The sequence below is a fragment of the Petaurus breviceps genome, unplaced genomic scaffold (assembly GCF_028583685.1).
Source record: "Petaurus breviceps papuanus isolate PSGF00001 unplaced genomic scaffold, PetGlider_PUasm1.0 154, whole genome shotgun sequence".
In the NCBI taxonomy this organism is placed as follows: domain Eukaryota; kingdom Metazoa; phylum Chordata; class Mammalia; order Diprotodontia; family Petauridae; genus Petaurus; species Petaurus breviceps.
In genome coordinates this window covers 11,464,966-11,480,379 of record NW_027185715.1, presented here as the reverse complement: position 1 = coordinate 11,480,379, position 15,414 = coordinate 11,464,966, and the positions used below count along the sequence as shown (strand labels likewise).

Here is a 15,414-nt window from a genome sequence, read left to right as displayed (position 1 = left end):
AGAGAGAGAGAGACAGAGAGACAGAGAGACAGAGAAGTGTCATACCAGTATCCTTTAGGATTCCAGGGGCATAGTCACAAATGCCCAGTAGAAAATAGCATCCAGGTTCTCACCACTGCCCACCCTCATTCCCTTCCTCCCTTAAAGTGTATACTTTCTGTAGAGCTGATTTCTCAAACTGAGTTGATCTGGTGAACAACGGGACATTCCAAACCTGTTACCCTAGAGATGAATCCTTGACAATAGTCCTGTTTTCAGTGAAATTCTTCAGCAGCGATTTAGGCACTGGTTTTCTATCATTCTTAGAAATTGTCAAAGTATTTTCTGGAAGGAATTCCCCCCAAACCCTGTGCTAAACAAAGGAACTCTAAGATGGTGAAGATTTTGCAAAGGTCAAAGTTGAGGGGTTTGTAGATGTTTGCCTGGCCTCTATTTTTTGAGGTCCTTGACGTAGTTGTATGCTTGCTTGCTTGTTTTGAGGCTGGTTTTCCTTATCTTACCCAGGTTAGAAATGCAGCAGCCACTCATGGGTCTGACCCCAGTATAAATCGATATGGAAGCTTTGATCTGTTCCATTCCTGAACTGCACATCTTCATCCATATTTAGGAAGCTTTTTGGTCTCCTATTGCCTAGGGCTCCCCAAAATGGTTCCAGACTTAGTGTGGATACCCCATAGGTTTTTTGCCCTACTGCAACTCAGAAATCTCAAACTTAAGAGATCCATTAGCCTCAGGCTCGACCATATGCATATGACACCACTTCTAGCTTCCTGGGCTATTTTTCTAAGAACTGGTACAAGCAAGGAATTACAGCTCATCTCACTTGCTCCAGCAATACTTCTTCTTTTTCGCTTTTTGGAAGGCAGTTGGGGTTAAGTGGCTTGCCCAAGGTCATATGGCTAGTTTTTGTGTTAGGTGTGATTTGAACTCAGATCCTCTTGACTCCAGGGCTGGTGCTCTATTCACTGCGCCACTCAGCCACTCCACCAGCCATACCTCTGAAGGCCAGGTCAAATGACAACCGACTACCCATGTTTGAAGCCCAGTTAAAGGAAGAGGTCTCAAAGAAGTAAAGCAGGAAACATTTCTTTATAAAGGAATTTTATTGCATAACTCTTCATAATACAATAGGCATAAGAAAAGCTTTGTCCACTGAACATTTTATAACATTTTTGAAAAGTCTGTAGTGTTTAGGGGGAAAGTGTTATTACAAATCTATGTAAGGCAAAAATATTTGATTCAAGAATTCAATAAGTTCAATTCGACAAATAATATTGAGTGCCTTCTATGTGTAAGGCACTGTCCTAGGTGCTGGAAGATACAAAAATGAAGATACAATCCCTTCCCCAGCTTACATCCCTTTTTTCCCCATTGTTCATATTTAAAGAAACACTTTTCAAATAAAGTTAACAATATGGAAGACTATTGTAAAATACATTCTCAAACTGCTACATCATTTGGATTCAGATTTTAAAAGCATAAAAGAAGTGCAAAGTTAAATATATAGAAATGCTCTCATAAGGCAGTATTTATATCATTGCTCTCTAAAGGTTCCTTTCTCATGACCACAAGGAGGCCAATGTTTGTACTCTATAATATAAGCAGGGTCCAGCATCTTCTAATAGCGGGACAAGGAAATCTGTCGTGCTCCGCACCACGTTGCAATGCATGGAAGGAGAGTACAATGAATTTCCTATTTAAAACAGTATAACTCCCACAGATCACACGGGCCTCACCATACTGACCCAGTTCACTGCACTCCATATCCTGCAAAAATAAATCTAGTGCATAATACCTAACATTATTGCTCATTGAAGTTTTAGTAATATTTTTAACGTAAGACAGAAATATACTGAAATTGGATAAATAAAAATCCAAAAGCAAGATGGAATTAAAACACATGTATGCACCCCAGTTCTTTTTTAATGAACATTGGTGTTTTTTTTCTTAAAATTGATGGTGGAAAATGCAATAAGAGAAAAATGGGCTTTTCTGAAAGAAAAAAAATGAAAGAAGAGGATAATCCTTTCCCAGGAAATGCTAAACCCCACAAAGACAAAGAAATGGCAATGAAGAAACCAAGGGAGAGGAGACCCCTTTTATTCTTACCCCTTCTCTCCTCAAGTGCCATGGTAAATGTCCAATTAAGTCTAAGCAGGTTTTTCTATAGGCTAATGAAGAACTTAGCAGTTATAATCAAAGCACTTGGTACTTCTTATTAGCAGGACCATTGAACTTTCTCTGGATCCCTCAAAACTATAGATCATGAAGGGAGTGAGTGGGGGAGGTGGGGCTCCATCCTGACTAAGAACCAGCAGAGGAGAATTCATGAATATATGGCATACTTCCAGTGCCTGCCTACGCTTTGGTCAGCCTCAAAAGAGATCTCCAAGAAGGCCTAAATGCAGTAGATTCCCTGAAATGGGGCTGGAGGTAAGGCAGCTACAGATAGGTCTATCTAAGTCCTGATTTCTACCTCAGGGAGGAAAGAGGGACCCTTGCGTGTTTTAGAGCGAGGAGAAGACTAGCCACAGGGCTGACAGGGAGAGACTTGAAACCCATCTAGATGCAGCCCATTTTGCAATAAAAAGGCAGCAGGATTTTAGGGATCTAGGATACATCTTAGGGACTCCAAACACAAATGCAATCAACATTGGCACTCAAATCATTTTTGGTTTTAATCCTTTTCTTTTTGCAGTCTTCCAAAGAATTCTTCCCTTATCTTCGATTTAGTTCCCAAGAGGCAGGACAGTACTTTCCATGAGTTTTTCTCCATTCCCTCCTTTTCAATTACTTATAAAAAAAAAAAAAAGTGTGTTTTTGAACTCAGGCCCCAACTATAATTTCATATTGATTACTAATTGGTACAAATTAGATCTGGTATTATTCAATAAATATTCTAGGCCACTGCAGCGTTGGGTGACATCACTCCATCTCATACTTCTGCCCCAATCCTATTGTGCACAACAATGTCTGTCCCCAGTCTAACTAAATATTAAAACACAAATGTGCACGAATAAAAACAGTCTCTAGTGCTACAAAGAAAAATTTCTGGCTCTCAGCCCCACTGTTTTCATGCCATTCTACCAGGCGAACCTACTCTCTCCTTCATCCCATTTCAATTGTCAAGCCTGAAACCTTCGAGGTTTTAAGTACCAGAACAAAAATTTGGTTGGAAAATGGAAACTAATACAAGCGTACTAATATTTAGAGGCAGCTAGGTGGCTCAGGGCATCGAGTGATAGATTTGGAATCAGGGAAGACCTGAGTTTGAATCTTGTCTCAGACATTTATTAGCTGTGTGACCCTAGCAAGTCACTTCATGCTTAGCCTCAACATTTCTCATCTGTAAAAAGGGGACCTAGCACCTACCTCCCAGGGTTCTTGTGACAATCAAACGCTAACATATGTAAAGCACTTTGCAAACCTTAAAAGCAGTACATGAATGTGAGATAATAGAATTATTATTATTCATATTAATTATACAGCAATATCATGCTTTTGCCCTAAAGATTTCAATGTACTTGACAAATGCTTTAATTCCCATTTCACCCATGGGAACACAGGCAGATAGAGTAATGTTTAACACAGCAGACCAATGGTAAGGAACCTGAGACCCCTAATTGCTGACTTCCTGCTTTAATCCCATAAATCCCACTTCCACATGTATAGAGTGGCCCTGCACCCTGTCGTATGTCTTGTATGGCCTTCAGGGCCCTGTTCAGTTGTGCTGTGTCCTGTCTTCCCAAGCATGTTTCACCATGCAATGGTTCCAGTCCTCAGTGTATCCCTCAGCTTTTCCAACATATCCCCTACTTTGGTTTGAAGCTTTCCACTCCCAATATTTTAATTTAAGCAGTTCAAATTTCCCAAACCATTGCCTCAGTTGCAGCTGGTGTTGGGTGTGGAAGGAAGGACTTATGAAAAAGCCATGACAGGTGTTCTTTAGCATGAACCTTGAGCAAAATGGAGTCCCAAATTTTACATTTGTCTTGCATTCCAATGTTTTCGATGGAAAATAAAATAAAATAAAGGCATGAAAGTGAGGTCATGTTTACTTCCCCCTTCTGCAACACTCCCTGTACCCTCTCATATCTGGCAGCAATTTAACATAAGGAAAAACTTTAGACCTTCACACCCTTTTAGTGGGAATAAACTGCCTTAGCTCAAACTTTCCACAAAGCCTATAAGTATGGTAAGGCATCACTCCATCCTTATCTTCAATAGATCCATACAAATGCCCTAAGGCCATCTGTCTTGCAGGTCTGAACTCACTACCCAGGCTCAGTTCTCTTCAAAATGCATTGACAACTGGAGTGCTCTAATTTGGAGTCAGGAGGCCAAATCACCCTTTCCTTCTTATGCAAGGGAGAGATTCTTTAAATTCACTTTTAAGAAAGTATTACAGCTTAGTACTCAAATATCTAGTGATAAGGCATTCTCAAAACTATCTCTTTTTCCCAAATCTACATACAAATAGTTAAGAATATAATCAATAGCAAAATATACTCATGTCTAAGGCCTCTCTGTTTAAGCAGAAGAGGAGGAAAAAAATCAATAGCACAAACTGCCCTTCTATGTTTGAAAAATATATATGCATATATGGAATAAGATAGTAGTAGACAATTTTGATTTTTTTTCCCCTACTAACTGGTAAGATCGTTGTCTCATATCGAATTGGATTCTACAGCTCCATTTTGTCAGCTTGGGCGGAGATACTGAGACTGTTGCCTTCAATGTTACCATTCTCCGCAGGAGTAAAAGACAAGGAAGCAGAATTTATGCAGTATCTTTTGCCAGTTGGTCGAGGCCCATCATCGAAAACATGCCCAAGGTGAGCACCACACTGAAAGAGAAGATCAAAACGTGAGGAAGAAATCTGTACAAAGCAGGCTTTGAGTTGTACTCCCATTAAGTGGCTTAAATGGATGACTAGCCTAGAGTGGAATGATGGAAACCATCTTGGACCATTTCTAATCTACCTGTCAATAGCTGTGAGGATGGTTTCTGGCAGGCATTGCACCACATGCCGAGAAAAAAAAAACAACACCTCGAATTGTGCATATCAGAAATCGTTTATGAGCCACTGTATTTTTTTTTGTTTGATCTGTGAATTCTCTCAACCAGTTGAAAATGACTGCAGTAATTTTATGAATTGAGTTTGACCCTTGATCTCCCCCTTGTAAGAAACATGGCAGAATAAAATCTCTTCCCCCTCCCCGCATTACTTTTGGCTTTGGATGGGTGGGTTTCAGATATGCAAAAGTCCACTGTAAAAGATACTGTTTAACTGGCCATGACGGAGGTGATGTTTGCTTTCACAGGCAGTAAAACTTAACATCAGACAAGTGTTGGAAGTTCTCAGTACCCAGGAGAGCGATGGTGAGACCTGGTGGATTTATGTGTCATGGTCATTGGACTCTAAGGGCAGCCAATGGCAAAGTCTCAGGCTTGTATGATACTTTTCCTGGCTGAAATTAGGGCATCTGAGCTCTTTTACCACATGAAATGATAGGAATGGGATTCCTAAGAGGAAGTGAGCTTAGCAGCTACAGGCCACGCTTGATGACTTGTTCAGTCAGTCATCTCAGCTGCGTCTGACTCTTTGTGACACCCTCTGAGGTTCTCATGGCAAAGGATCTGAGGTGGTATGCCATTTCCTTCTCCAGCTCATTTTACAGATGAGGAAACTGAGGCAAACAGGGTTAAGTGACTTGCTCAGTGACAGCTATTAAGTGTCTGAGGCCAGATTTAAACTCAGGAAGGTGAGTCTTCCTGACTCCAGGCCCTGCACGCTATCCAATATGCCACCTGGCTTCCCCAAAGGCCATGCTACCAGCAGCCAAATAATCTAGGGGAGGGGAAACAAACCTAGAGTAGAAGTTAAGATGGAGATATAAATGGTTATGATGGTTATCAAAAGAAATCCAGCCCTGAAAAAGGATTTATTGAGAAGTTTATCTTACAGGGATTACCCCCCAAAGACAGAGGCTGTGAGGATGTCCCTCCACTCGAGAAAGGCCTTAGGACAACCACACTGATGGTGAATGAATCACAAAAGATGACTGCATATTACCACCCCACCCCCACCCCAATCCTGACCCCTGACCTTTTCTCAGCAAGGACATGAATGAACTGTAGACCTTAATATACCACAGGTAAACACTAGAACCGCCTTTTTGCCAACATAATGAATTGTAACACAGACACTAAAGCCTGGGACAAACATTTTCTAAGAAATTTTCACAGTCAAGACTTTGGAAAGAACATGAAACATTACTACTAATGCTAATCACCATGCTTTTGGGAAGGTCAATAAATAATAGCATGAGACCCATAGAGGGAAAAGTATAAGAATTTTACAAATGTGGGAGGAGGGGTCCAGTCGATGGGGATAGTAGGAGAGCCCAGATGAAAGGTCTCCCCCTTGACCTGCCCCATTCCCAAGCCCACCTCCCTTGAAAATTCTGGAACTCAATGCTCAAAAGTTCCCTGGTTATTAATAAATATCACAGACAGCTACTTTGACCATGTGGTCCTTCTATGTTAAAAGTGCATTCTTATTTTCCTTCCAGAGTACTGTGTCAGCTCATCAAAGAACTAAAAATGAACCTTGGGTTGATGCAATCTATCACCTGGAAAATATGAAACAGGCTGAAAAAAAACAAATCTTGCATTATTTTTACCACATTCTATACAGGTTGAGGTAATATCAGGGTTGACAGTTAGGATTGCTTTTCATTTCTACAAACAATCAGGGCCAAATTTTCAGGCATCAGCAGCTGAGAGGCACTGGCAAAATCCATGTGGCAAAATCCACTGCACACAGGAAAACACCCATCTCTGCCTGCCAAACAAGCAAGTCAGTGTGCAGGCCAACAGGAACCGGTGCTCACGGGGACCAGGATGTGTGTGCAATTACTGACCTCACACACAACTCCGGCATTTTGATCATTCGACATCTGAGAGGTGAAGCTTTCACATGAAAGTCTCAAAGAGGTACTTTTTTTTAACAAGGGAATTTAGCTCTCCTGGGCAAAATGATGATGATGCCATAATTAATCATCTACAGAGCCTATTTAGAAAACAGTCTCCTCTTCGCATTTCTTTAAGAACAAAGCTCCAATACAAGTATACTTTAAACCAGTATTAGTCAGGTTTTACTTTCCTAATCCAGATTTGGAGCAGGAGCCAGGGGAGTATGTGAATGTGCTTTCATTTGGTAAACCCAAACTATAATAACTGAATCCGGTCCACTGAGTCGGTGTCAATCCGGAAACAGCCTTCCCATATAACACTGAGGAACAAATTTACTTAGATGCTTTTCCTCCGTGCAAAACAATAGGCAAAGAGAAATTATGGGCAGGTGGAATCATTTGCACCCAAATTTATGAACCATCCAAGCAAAATGATCACAATGGAACATACACACCCTAAATTGAGAAGTCATAAGACACATAGGCATGGGCTTCCTTCTGTCTGTCTCCAGTGGAAAATCACAAATGGTGATTGGGAAGATTCACACCAGTCTGGGATGACTGAGGGATCCATTCTCTCAAACTAAAGAATGGTGTTAATTTATATTTGTATCACATAATAAGCCTATTCCTCCTACAAGCCCCCCAAGACCAGTTGTCTGCAAAACAGACTAAGCCCACAAAGCAGCTTGTGTTATAGTATGTCTCCTATAGAAGACGATTAGCAGATTTCTTTTAAAAGCATATAAGCCCTGAAGGTTCCTCCCGGAGGGGAACTTCCACACATGGAGCCCATCCTTTGCTGCTTAGACCCTGAGCAGAATTCTGGGATGATGGATGGAAGTTGTCAGTGACGCATTGTTTCTGTAGCTGCCTTCGAGCTCTGCTGCACCGGCCCAGGCCAACTGGCAATATGTGAAGATCGCATCGCACAACACACCTGGTTGTAACTGAAACAAACTGGGTGCCACAAGATGAAGAAATCTCTGAAACCTGCTGCTAATGATTTATTCCAGGGTATAGTCTTTAGTGTGCTTGCAGCTAAACATTTCTTTCTTGCTTGCTTTTTTTGTACTTATTGATTTTGCAGGTAATCTGTTACTATGGTATAGTGGATAGTCAGAGTTGACTGTCAGACACTTGTGCCTTTATCCTGAAGAAACATTAAATCACCATGGCAAAAAAAAAAAAAAATTCACAAATTCCCTCAGGACTTCTTTACTTTTTTCTTCCTTTCTAAGCCTCCTGCCCAGAAAACCTGGAGACCCAAAGAGCCGCAGAGATCAAGGGGGAAGGACCCCCCTGAAAAAGAGAACCATTAGGCATCAAATTTAACATAATTCCCCCAAATCTGACTGCAATTCTCAATTATGTGAGGAAGAAACACAAACAGTGTATTCAGCACTCCTGCATATTTCTTCACTGATGTATTTCCAACTGTCCTGTAGAGGTTTCTCTCCTACCTCTGTCTAGGGTGTTTTAAGCTTTGTAATTGTCATTTTCTCTTAAGTGTTTGATCTAGAAGATAAGGCACTCTTAAAAGCAGGCTTTTACACTCAGGCACATGGGGAAGAGGTGGGAGGAGGAAAACCGTTTTAAGAAAAGCAATTTACTTTGCCAGTAGTTTTCTGTTTTCTCCCGCTGTTATTGAAAACACTTGTGTTTAAGTAAGAGCTATTTTCCTCTATGCTTGTGATATCAATCTGTTGCCAAGGAAATGATTATGAAGTCACCAGTTTAGCTTATAATTTTACCGAAAGATCAAGAAAAAGAGAGACGGGTTGTGAAGCCGAAAGCCCTCATGTAACACATGGCTATCTTTAATCATCAGCAATATATGAATTGTCATCTGTAAAAGATTAATAAGGCTTTTGGTTTTACCAAAAACTTTTTAATTTAAAAAAATCCTCCGTATTGATGTCTATTTACCTTTTTTTTTTATTGATTTAGTTGACTTAGGACAGATTAACAATGATCTCAAAGAAACAGGGGACTCTACCAGAGGCTCAAATAGGAAGGGTAAACCCTGGGATCTGACAGGTCCCTTAAAGATTTTTATAAAAAGTTAAGTGATTTATTGGTCTCCCATTTTTTCCAGATGTAGAATTTTGATCTGAAGAAAGAATTCCTCAAGTATTTCCAGGAGGACTCATTCATTGAACTTTAGCTTAACCTGGCAAATCTTGCCTCCTTTCCTCTGAATTTAAACTCCTGACAAAGGTTTTGTTTAACAGCCTGGGGTGGAAAGGAGAGGGGAGAAAATGACATCTAATTATTCACAGTACTTAGAGGAGCTGGAGTAAGCAGCAACGTGTTTTATCAATAACTGAAAAATGCGAATTAAATCCTATCAAGGAAAAGTCTCCAATAACAGGAAGGAATTGGGGAATTGTCTAAACCAGGGGAAGGTGTGTGGGCCCACTATTACTTGAAAATTTTAAGACTGAGATGAACTCCACTCTAGAAGGGATAATTTGGGGATAGTCCAGTGAATTCATTGAATGCAAGAATAAGGAGAAAACTGTTCCAGCCCAGATACTGAAGTGATGTCAACATAAATTTGTATTTTATACAGTAACCCATCTCTTCCAAATAGCAGCCTTCATGATAAAGGAGAGGAGAATCCCCGCCATGGTCTGTTCTCTGTGATCCTGCCTAAAGATGACTGTCTTTAGATTGCAGTATATCACATTTCTCCTATGCCAATTCTTTAAAAAAAAATCAAAGAATATTAGAATTGGAGAAAACCTTAGAAGGCCATGCAATTTAATTCATAAATTAATAAAAAATTGCTCTGCAGCAAATTCTACAAGTGCCCATGCAGCTGTTGCTTGAAGACCTCTGGTGAGGGTTTCCCCTCAACCAAGCAGACTTCATGAAGTTTGTCCTGATCCTAAATTTGCCTCTCCACTCTCTGCTTCTACTTCTACTCTCTGGGGCTAAGGAGAACAGATTTATTTCCTTTAATACACTGATTAAGGACAGTCCTATGTCCCCTCCCCACCCACCACCCCCATCACTATCATCTAATATTTAGCTATTCTTTCTACCTTTAGGTCATCTGCTGCTGTGGTAAATATACCATCTATCCTTTTGTCCAAGTCATTAATAAGAATATTAAGTAGAATGGGGAGGAAATAAAGCACTGACCTAGGGTATAGGCAATGTGATCAGCAAGGTGGCGAACAGATGAGAGAGAAACAGATGGGTGGAGGGAGAGGGATAAACAGAGAGGAGAGAGAGAGACAGAGAGAGAGACAGAGACAAAGAGACAGAGACAGAGAGAGACAGAGAGAAAGACAGAGAGACAGAGACGGAGACAGAGATGGAGAGAGAGAGAGCAAGAGAGAGAGAAATGGAGAGAGAGAGATGGAGAAAGGGAGAGAGAGAAGAGAGATGGAGACAGAGGGAGAGGGAAAGAGAGAGGGAGAGAGAGGGATAAAGAAAGAGAGAGGGAGAGAGAAGAGAGAGAGATGGAGAGAGACAGGGAGAGAGAAAGGGAAAGAGAGAGAGATGGAGCAAGGGAGAGAAAAAGAGAGAGATGGAGTGAGGAAGAGAGAGAGAGAGGGAGAGAGACAGAGAAAGAGAGAGAGAGATGGAGGGGGGAGAGAGAGACAGAGAGAACTTGTACTTGTAAAGTTACTTTTAGTTCAAGTCTAAGACTAAACATTTGTTCCCATTAAATAACACCTTATGAGTTTGGGAAGCAGAATGGTGGTGTGACAGTTTCCTGAACTGGGACCTAGGAGAAACTGAAGCTTGTACCCCACTTTCCTCCGTGGGGAAACAGAGATAACTTGGTGGTGCAATAAATAGAGCACTGAGGTTAGAATCTGGAATACCTGAGTTCAAATCTGACCTCGGACATTTGCTAGCCGTATGACTCTGGGCAAGTCACTTAAGCTCTGTTTGCCTTGATTTCCTCAATTGTAAAATGGGATAATAATAGCACCTACCTCCCAGGATTTTTGTAAGAATCAAATGAGATAATATTTGTAAAAGATTTCGCACTAGTATTCACATGGTGCTTAATAGATGCTTATTCCCTCCCTCTAATAATTACTAGTTGTGTAACCACAGACAAAAAGCACTTTTCCTTCTGTCAAATGAGTATGACAACAGCACCCATTTCACAGGGTTGTGGTGAGGGTCACGGGACATAATGCACATAAAGTGTTTTGCAAATCTTATAGTGTTATATAAATATCAACTATTATTATTATTAATTTCAATATTCTAGCATGTCCAGATTGTTTTTAAATTGTTTTTCCGTTTTGCTCATAGAGTCTAGCATCTTCTTTGATGTGGGTATGCCATGCTGGGCAGTCCTTTGGCAGTGTCTCCCACATCACGCAAGCAATTTCAAAGTTCTTCAGAGAGACCTTGAGAGTGTCTTTGTATCACTTCTTTTGCTCACATGGGATGGTAGTTATAGATGTGATGGAAACAGAAATAAATTTTGGCAACTAATTAGGTATTAAGGGTAAGGAAGAATGGAGAGCCAAGAGTGATTCTGAGATCTGAGCCTCGCTAACTGGGAGAATGAAGCCATTCACAGAAATAGGGAAATTGGAAGGAAGAGTAGATTTGGGAGCATATTATGAGCTCCATTTTGGACAAAGTCAGTTTGGGGTTTCAGTGGGGCAATCAAGGTAAAAGTGTCAACAATGTAGAATTAGATTTCAGAGAGATCAGAGATCTATCCGAAGACAGTATGGTCCAGATAAAAGAAGACTAGATTTGAAGTCAGAGGGTCTGGTGTCAAATCTCAGGTATGCCACTTATTGGCTGCGAGACTTTCAGCGAATTATTTAATTATTTCATACACAAAGTGAGGGGCTTGGACTAAATGAAGTCTGAAGTTGCCTCCAGTTCTAAATCTATGATTTTGTGATGCTGCGTAGACATGCAGAGTCATATCCATCAACAACTGAAGCCCTGGGAGTGTATGAAAGTGCTAAGGGAGAAAGTATGAAGGTTATGGATCAGACTTTGGGACATGCTAACCCTTAGAGTTCAGGGAAAAGAAGACAGACCACAAAAGAAGACTTAGAAGAAATAGTCACATAAGCAAGAAGAAAACCAGGAGAGAATAGGGTCACATAGCAAAGTGAGAAGAAGACTGTGCTCAGAAGGAGGGAGTGATCAAAAGAGACAAACGCTGCAGAAGATAGCAGCTTCATTTAGGGATGGGGACAGAAGCCAGAATGCATTGTTTGAGGCGTGGTAGAGAGAGAAGGGGGCAACTAGGTGGCACAGTGGACAGAACGCTGGGCCTGAAATCAGGAAGACTCATCTTCCTGAGTTCAAATCTAGTCTAAGACCCTTACTAGCTGTGTGACCCTGGGCGAGTCATTTCACCCTGTTTGCCTCAGTTTCCTCACCTGTAAAATGAGCTGGAGAAGGAAATGGCAAACCACTCCGAGATCTTTGTGAAGAAAACCCAAATGGGGTCACAAAGACTCAGGAATGACTGAAATGACTGAACAAAAATAAAAGCAAGAAAATGGAATCAGAAAGTATGAAATAATCTTTCTAGAAATTTGTCAGTGACCAATGAAGAGGAACCCCAGAGAAGAAACCCAAAGGAAAGTACAACTCATGTGGTCTCAACATGTGGAGGTAGAAAAGGGAGGAAATTGTCTATGAGGATGTCTATAAAGATGTCTGACATCTACGAAAATGTCTATGAAGATGCCAGAGGACAGGATTTTGTTTTCTGGACCAGGACTTTATAATAACAGCTGGTATTTTTATGGCACTTTAATGTTTGAAAAGTGTCTTACATTTGTTATTTATGATACATATAAATGTCAATATATGTAAAAATGTGTAAGTGTCAATACTTTCTCACTGATTGGATGGTCAATGATTGCAATGGTTGTTATTGGAGGCCTTCAGTCTGAGGAACCAAAACCAGTTTTGGCTTTGGAGATGCACTGTGCCATTGAGGGCTTACAACAAATCTGTGAGGTGGCTATTATTATTCTCCCCATTTCACAGATAAAGAAAACTGAAGGTAAGAGACATGAGATAACTGGGGCTCTATGAGGAGATTCCTGGCCCATTTCCTCTCCATGCTTCATTGATTTGTGTGAGTGTGTGTGTGTGTGTGTGTGATCTTTCTGTGCAACACTACCACTTATTTTTTATTCTAACTTGCTTCTTTTTAACAAGGTATAATAATAACTAGCATTTATATAGTGCTTTAATGTTTGCAAAATACAAATTTTATCTCATTTTTGTTTCAACAGTCTAATCATTAAATCTTGCCACAACTTGCCTGTGGAGGTGGGAGTTCCACACTCTTGGCTTCTTCTGTGTCACAGTACATAACTCTGGCTGCTGTTGCCACCAGGGAAGTGACCTGTGGTATGTCTGCATTCTCCTGCATTGCTTTGCTTGTGTGGTCCTGAGTAAGGTTCAGTATAGCTAATGAGCCACAACACAAAAGTTATATATCCTGCATATATCCTGTAACTTTGGCCTGAGAGAGTCATATCTGACTTTCAATCACTGAATTCAATCCTAGGCACAAGGGAAGACTTCCCAATGACGGGCAACTTCATGACAGAGAGAGGGGTAAAGGTGCCTGATAGAGGGAAGAAAGAAAAATCTTCAAAAAATAGCTTAATTCCCTAGCAATACTCTACAACACATTATTAAAGAGATGGCTTCTGGGCACTAAGATAGGAAAGCAGGGATCCGTAAGAGCCAAGGCTGATTCTTCCAGAATAGCCCATTCAACAAGACTAACCAGGTGAACCTCATTCCTTTGTTGACAGTTACTGGATTAGCAAGCTGGAATTAGAGAGATGTAGAATACCTAGGGGAAGTCAGGTGGTGCAGTGGACAGACAGAGTGCTGCACCTGGAGTTAGGAAGACTCATTTCACGAGTTCAAATTTGGTCTCAGACACTTGGTAGCTGTGTGACCCTGGGCAAGTCAATTCACCCTGTGTGCCGCAGTTTCCTCATCTGTAAAATGAGCTGGAGAAGGAAATAGCAAAAACCACTCCAGTATCTCTGCCAAGAAAACCCCAAATGGGGTCACAAAGAGTTGGATGTGATTGAACAACAACAAAGAATACTTAATAGATTCCATATGATAACTGACAGTGTCTCCTGTGATATCATAGTTAAGTGAATTTAGAACTGGTTGAATGTCGAGACTCAATGAATCAGCATTAATATATCAATGTCAATGGGAAGTAATCTCTGATAGAGAACCCTAAAGATCTGTCTAGCCAGGAGCTATTCAACAGTTTCATATGCATTTTGCATGAAGGCAATTTATCAGATTTGTAGATAATATGAAGCTTGGAGAAAAAGATATTTAGGATTGACATAATAAGAATACAAAAGGATTTTGAAAGGCTAGAATGATAACATGATAAAAATTGAATAGAGTTACATGTAAATATCAATCTATGTAGGTATATATATATATATATATATATATATGTATACACACATATACATATATGTGTGTGTGTTTGTTATCTTTCCTGGTAGTAAGTGCCTTAAGAGTAAGAAATGTTCTATTCTTTGACTTTGTAGCCCCAGAGCCTAGCATAGTAACTTGACTATTATAGGTGTTAAATGCTAATTGGTTGATTGCTTGATATTGATTCAGGTTCTACTTACAAGTGGAAAGGTCTTATTCACGTGTTTGGATATATGCATTCTATAAGACTTTATGGTCCTCTAATTCATACTACATGCCATTCATACTTGCTACATTTCCACGAAGGGATTAGAAATTGTAGAAATTGGAGTAGCTTTGGGGCACATTAGATAGAACACTGGTCCTAGAGTCAGAAAGAACTGAGTTCAAATCCAGCCTCAGATCCTTGCCACTTACAACCTGTGTGACCCTGGGCAAGTCACTTGACCCCGATTGCCTCACAAAAAAAGACAACAAAAAGAAACTGTAGAAATTAGAGTGAGTAAAAATAAAATAATTGAGTGTAGAATTGTGAAAATGAAAAAATCTAAAGTATGACACAAAAAATATGAAGCCAGACTTGAACGAAGTTCTTAAAATAATAAAGTCTAAAGAAGAAAGGAGTTATTCTTAAATTAAGTCTTTCAAAAGTAAAAAAAAACTTTCAAAGAGGAAAAAGCTTTAAAATTAAGCAAATATGTGCAAAACAATTTAAAAGAAATAGGAATGAAAGTATCTATATGTTTTTAAATTACTAAAATAATACTTTGTTAATGTTCGCACAGTATATTGTATTTATTTGGCAGACATCCCATACTTTCATCCATATAGGAAGGGTTACAAGCAGTAAGTTTCTGTAAAGTCTTATTATTTTCTAAAGTTGGCATGTAATTTACTTACTTAGAACATATATTTCCATATATGCCAGACTAAATAGCACTTTCTCTTCTTCTTCTTCTTCTTCTTCTTCTTCTTCTTCTTCTTCTTCTTC

General features: G+C 40.0%; 1 protein-coding gene across 2 annotated transcripts in view; it reads right to left on the bottom strand.

The window, feature by feature from the left end:
• Nucleotides 1–15,414, bottom strand: part of MSRB3 (methionine sulfoxide reductase B3) — a 282,726-nt gene that overhangs the window by 84,452 nt on the left and 182,860 nt on the right. The window contains exon 7 of one of the 2 annotated variants that reach the window (XM_069080904.1): nucleotides 1,085–4,846. The exons of the other annotated variant lie outside the window; for it this stretch is intronic. Coding sequence (XP_068937005.1) covers nucleotides 4,685–4,846 — 162 coding nt within the window. The 3' untranslated portion in view covers nucleotides 1,085–4,684. Of the gene's footprint in view, nucleotides 1–1,084; nucleotides 4,847–15,414 lie in introns of those variants that run through there. 2 annotated transcript variants of the gene reach the window in all.